Below are 6,027 nucleotides of genomic sequence, written 5' to 3' on the forward strand. Positions count from 1 at the left end.
GTGTGTACAGGCCTTCTCTAGTGCCACAGTGCCATAAGTGCCATGGTGCCAATAGAACCGTATACTTCTTAATTTTCCTCCGTCTTGGGGCTGTTAAGGGTGTATGGGTGTGTGTGTATGGCTTTGTATAGTGTATGTGTGTGTGTGTGTATGAGTAGGGTGCCTTGTACAGTGCCAGTGGTCTCTAAATGTAAAATCGGGTTTGCAGACATTCCTTGCGCTGGAGACTGTACAATATTTCCCTTCGCTGTTTTAGAGGTGCTGGTGGTTCGTGTATGGGTGTGTGCAGGTGTGTATTAGGTGTATAAGGTGTGTGAGTGCGTACAGTGCCACATAGAGCCTTACAGTGCCAGACCAGGGGAGTTAAACAAATCTGGCATCTTCCTAGCTGACGTCATGGCGCGCGCAGCTACTCGGTTCATTTCAGTGATCGAAAAGTGTAATAGGGAATCTTGTCTCCCAGCCTGCAGCCTGCCCTAGCCTGACCCGCCAGACATGTGCCCCAGGCCTTCCCCTAGCCTGTAGAGCCATGTAAGCCTGCAGGTCAAGGTCAGGTCAAACGCAACAGGCCGTAACGTGAAAGATGAAGAGATTTACGAAGACTGTGTTTGATGGGCTCAGGTCCTCCGTGCACCCCACCAACAAACAAGAAGTTGAGGAAATACAAATATTTGAGACGCTGCAAGCTGATGCCTTCCAGATCGCGAAGGTAATAGTCACACCTGCTCACCCTGCACGTATCAGCCTGATAGTCCAAGATAGTAGTGAGATACAATGACATTAGTGGTTCTTCAATGTCCGCCTCCCTCTCTCCCTCTCTCTCTCTCTCTCTCCCCTCCGCTGCCTGTCACCAACTTGGCCCTCTCTTCATTCGTTTTTTTCAGTTTTCTTATCTCCTGCGCTTATTGTTACCGCCATACTGCGTGTATAGATAGTTTATACGCCCATACATCTGCCATGAATGTATTACCGTGATAGTCCAAGCTGTCAGTGAGATAGTCTGATAGTACGTGTTCGGACCCCTCCTCTCCCATCATCCGACCCCAAACATCCGCCTTGTCGCTAACATTTTTGCTTATTTCTTCCCTGCTACGCTTATTTATACATCTATACTGCGTCCATACATAGATTATACATTGATACATGTACCCTGACTTTCTGTGCATGTAAAAATGTGTCTATAATAGGAAAAATAACAAGATAATCTTTCCATATTTTTCCTTCCTTTCCCCGCCTCCTCCCCAAAACATCGGTGCCATTCTTTTTTTTTTTTCCTTGTTTCTCCTCATTCACGCCCATCCGCACGCCCACACGACGCCCATAGGTGGATTATTCATTTATACATCTACTATTCACATCCCAGCCCGATAGTCCTAGTATGTAGTTAAATAAGATAGTTTGTGTTAGTCAGCGTCACCTGTGCTTGCCTCTCCATCCTCCCCCCTCTCTCTCTCTCTCTGTGATCCCAGACTGACAATATTAACCTTTATGCTAATTTCTCCTCTCCTACGCTTATTTATACGCCCATATACTGACCATACATAGTTCATACATACATACATTTACTATTCATGTCTCAGTTTAATAGTCCAAGCCTGTCATGAAATAGTATTGGTTAGATCGTGTCATCTCCGTCCTCTCATCAGGCGGACTCTCGTTATAATTTTTGCTAGTTTCTCCTCATCAGCGCTTATCCATAGTTCCATACCGCGTCCATATATAGGTTATATATCCATACATCTACCCTCTATCCCACTACCTGTAGATATTTAGCAGTAGTGAGAAAAATGCAAGTTAACTGTGCCCACTTCACCCTGCCAAAACATTGCTTTCAAATTTGCTTTTTTTAATTTTTTTTTTTAATTTCTCCGTACATAAGGGGAATGACATGTCCTATAGAATACCCATACATAGAAAATGCATGTATATATTTGTCATGTGCCTCTGTATATATAGATTTGTACTTGTAATGATAAAAGTATGAATGTATGCTTTGGCTCTGGGAGGTGAATGAATCTTCAGATTGTTTTCTTAATTTCTTGATGTCACTGTACCACAGCACTGTACCCTATGGTGCTAATGGTGCAGGAAGGCCTTGTCTACCTTCACCATAAGCCACTGTACCATGCGTCACTGTACCTTGAAACTGTACCCCAAAAAAATTAACCTAACTGGTCCTCATCTGAAAATATCGTTTTTTTTTTTTTTGTGTGCTTAATATTTCAGTGTTACAGTACCACAGCACTGTACCCTATGGTGCTAATGGTGCAGAAAGGCCTTGTCTACCTGCACCATAAGCCACTGTAGCATGCGTCACTGTACCTTGAAACTGTACCCCAAAAAAATTAACCTAACTGGTCCTCATCTGAAAATATCGTTTTTTTTTTTTTTGTGTGCTTAATATTTCAGTGTTACAGTACCACAGCACTGTACCCTATGGTGCTAATGGTGCAGAAAGGCCTTGTCTACCTGCACCATAAGCCACTGTAGCATGCGTCACTGTACCTTGAAACTGTACCCCAAAAACATAACCTAACCGTGATGTTCCGAGACCTCGTAAACGATTTCCGAGAGTGGTGGATGAACTTGCAAGATTCCCACTGTTGGTGTACCATGTCAGTGTACATTGTGGTGTTAATGGTGCAGCAGAAGGGCTTGGCAGTGTACCACGTGCCATAGTACCTCAAAAACACCTGTAAGACTATTTTTTTTCTTGTTTTCTTTTGATATATTTGTTTATTTATTTATTTATTGCGTTTTTTTTTTATCTAATTTTTTGGTTAGGTTCGGAATCCTGAATCTTGCGTTTTTTTTTCTATTTCTTTTTGTTATTTTATTTATTTATTTTGATATAATTTGGTTTGGTTAGGTTAGGTCGGCTGAGTTAGGTTAGGTTAGCTTCAGTTCATCAAAATTAGGTCAGGTTAGGTTACGTCAGGTCAGGTTACTCTAGAATAAGTTAGGTTAGGTTAGGTTACGTTAGGTTAGGTTAAGTTAGGTTAGGTTAAGTTAGCTTACATTAGGTTAGGTCAGGTCAAGTTAGGTTAGGTTAAGTTACGTTAGGTTAGGTTACGTTAGGTTAGGTTAAGTTAGGTTAGGTTAGGTTAGGTTAGGTTAGGTTAAGTTACGTTAGGTTAGGTTACGTTAGGTTAGGTTAAGTTAGGTTAGGTTAAGTTAGGTCAGGTCAGGTTAGGTTTAGTTTAATTTTGCTTAGGTCAGGTCAGAGCAGGTTAGGCAGAAATTGATATTAATTTGACTATTTTAGCTTTTACTACATAATGATAGTTTACTACTACTACTACTACTACACATTTTCCTTTCCTAATTTATTTATTTATTTATTTAATATTTTAGTCAGGTCAGGTTAGGTTAGGTTAGATTACGTCAGGTTAGGTTAGGTTAGGTTAGGTTAGGTTATGTTAGGTTAGGTTAGGTTAAGTTAGGTTAGGTTAAGTTTGGTTATGTTAGGTCAGGTTAAGTTAGGTTAGGTTAGGCTAGGTTAATTTACGTTAAGTTAGGTTAATTTAGGTTAAGTTAGGTTAGGTTAAGTTAGGTTAGGTTAATTTAGGTTAAGTTAGGTTAGGTTAGGTTAGTTAGGTTAGGTTAGGTTAGGTTAGGTTAAGTTGTGTTATGTTAGGTTAGCATAATTTAGGTTAAGTTAGGTTGGGTTAGGTTAGGTTAGGTTAATTTAGGTTAAGTTAGGTTAGGTTAAGTTGTGTTATGTTATGTTAGGTTAGGTACAATGATGCAGGATAAGCAGATATGTTGTGTACCATTGAAGTCATAAGCTACAGTCAAGATCTACATCGACATGAACAGTAGAAGGTCTCAAATTTCTCGGAAGTTCAACACAGTGGCGCTTCTAATGGTACAGTATGAAGGTACAGTGACGTGTTGTACAGTGGCCAGTGGTGCAGGTAGACGAGTCCTTCCTGCACCACTGGGACCAAAGGGGTACATGAGTATGGTGCAGTATTAGTGAAAAATTCATACTACCTAATATACTGTTGTTCTGTTACGGTTTTCTGTGTGTGTGTGTGTGTGTGTGTGTGTGTGTGTGTGTGTGTGTGTGTGTGTGTGTGCTTCAAGTGTACGTTTGTGTGTGTATGCGTCTCATCACTGTCATGTACGCAGGGACACAAACAAACGCAAACAAAGGTACAAGTTCTTAATGACGTATTTTTATAGAGTGATACGATATTTAAAACCATAATTTTCTCTGTAAGTGTATTTTGCTATGGGTAAAGGGATATAGGGTGTGTGTATGGGTGAATGATCTATGTATGGGTGCAGTATGGATACACAGTTCCTTTGATATATAGAGAAATATTGAAAAAACTTAAGCATATTAACATAACATATTAACATAACATATTTGCTTTTTTCTCAGTAAATATACATTGCTATGGGTGAAGGGATATAGGGTGTGTGTATGGGTGCATTATCTATGTATGGGTGCAGTATGGGTACACAATTCCTTTTATATATAGAGAAATATTGAAAAAAACTTAAGCATATTTCAGATTGTTTTGGTTGCAATGGCAGTCAGATTAACATAACGTATTTGCTTTTTTCTCAGTAAATATACATTGCTATGGGTGAAGGGATATAGGGTGTGTGTATGGGTGTATGATCTATGTATGGGTGCAGTATGGATGTATAATTCCCTTTATATGTTGAGAAATATTGAAAAAACTTAAGCATATTTCAGATTGTTTTGGTTGCAATGGCAGTCAGATTAACAACATATTTGCTTTTTTCTCAGTAAATATACATTGCTGTGGATGAAGGAATATAGGGTGTGTATATGGGTGTATGACCTATGTATGGGTGCAGTATGGGTACACAGTTCCTTTTATATATAGAGAAATATTGAAAAAACTTAAGCATATCTCAGATTGTTTTGGTTGCAATGGCAGTCAGATTAACATAACGTATTTGCTTTTTTCTCAATAAATATACATTGCTATGGGTGAAGGGATATAGGATGTGTGTATGGGTGAATGATCTATGTATGGGTGCAGTATGGGTGTATAATTCCCTTTACATGTTGAAAAATATTGAAAAAAACTTAAGCATATTTCAGATTGTTTTGGTTGCAATGGCAGTCAAATTAACATAACGTATTTGCTTTTTTCTCAGTAAATATACATTGCTATGGGTGAAGGGATATAGGGTGTGTGTATGGGTGTATGATCTATGTATGGGTGCAGTATGGGTACATAATTTCCTTTATGTATAGTGAAATACTGAAAAATGTAAGCTTATTTCAGATTGTTTTGGTTGCAATGGCAGTCAGATTAACAACATATTTGCTTTTTTCTCAGTAAATATACATTGCTATGGGTGAAGGAATATAGGATGTGTGTATGGGTGTATGATCTATGTATGGGTGCAGTATGGGTACATAATTCCCTTTATATGTTGAGAAATATTGAAAAAACTTAAGCATATTTCAGATTGTTTTGGTTGCAATGGCAGTCAGATTAACAACATATTTGCTTTTTTCTCAGTAAATATACATTGCTGTGGATGAAGGAATATAGGGTATGTGTATGGGTGTATGACCTATGTATGGGTGCAGTATGGGTACACAGTTCCTTTTATATGTAGAGAAATATTGAAAAAACTTAAGCATATTTAAGATTGTTTGGGTTGCAATGGCAGTCAGATTAACATAAAGTATTTGCTTTTTTTCTCAGTAAATATGCATTGCTATGGGTGAAGGGATATAGGGTGTGTGTATGGGTGTATGATCTATGTATGGGTGCAGTATGGGTACACAGTTCCTTTTATATATAGAGAAATATTGAAAAAACTTAAGCATATTTCAGATTGTTTTGGTTGCAATGGCAGTCAGATTAACAACATATTTGCTTTTTTCTCAGTAAATATACATTGCTGTGGGTGAAGGGATATAGGGTGTGTGTATGGGTGTATGATCTATGTATGGGTGCAGTATGGGTACACAATTCCTTTTATATATAGAGAAATATTGAAAAAACTTAAGCATATTTCAGATTGTTT

General features: G+C 38.4%; 1 protein-coding gene across 1 annotated transcript in view; it reads left to right on the forward strand.

Moving 5' to 3' along the window:
- The first annotated feature begins 391 nt into the window (after window positions 1-391).
- Window positions 392-6,027, forward strand: part of LOC135096640 (syntaxin-binding protein 5-like) — a 41,170-nt gene continuing 35,534 nt past the window's right edge. The window contains 1 exon segment of the mRNA XM_063998320.1: window positions 392-709. Within this exon segment, the coding sequence (XP_063854390.1) occupies window positions 584-709 (126 nt within the window). The 5' untranslated portion in view covers window positions 392-583.

The sequence above is a fragment of the Scylla paramamosain genome, unplaced genomic scaffold (assembly GCF_035594125.1).
Source record: "Scylla paramamosain isolate STU-SP2022 unplaced genomic scaffold, ASM3559412v1 Contig5, whole genome shotgun sequence".
NCBI lineage: Eukaryota > Metazoa > Arthropoda > Malacostraca > Decapoda > Portunidae > Scylla > Scylla paramamosain.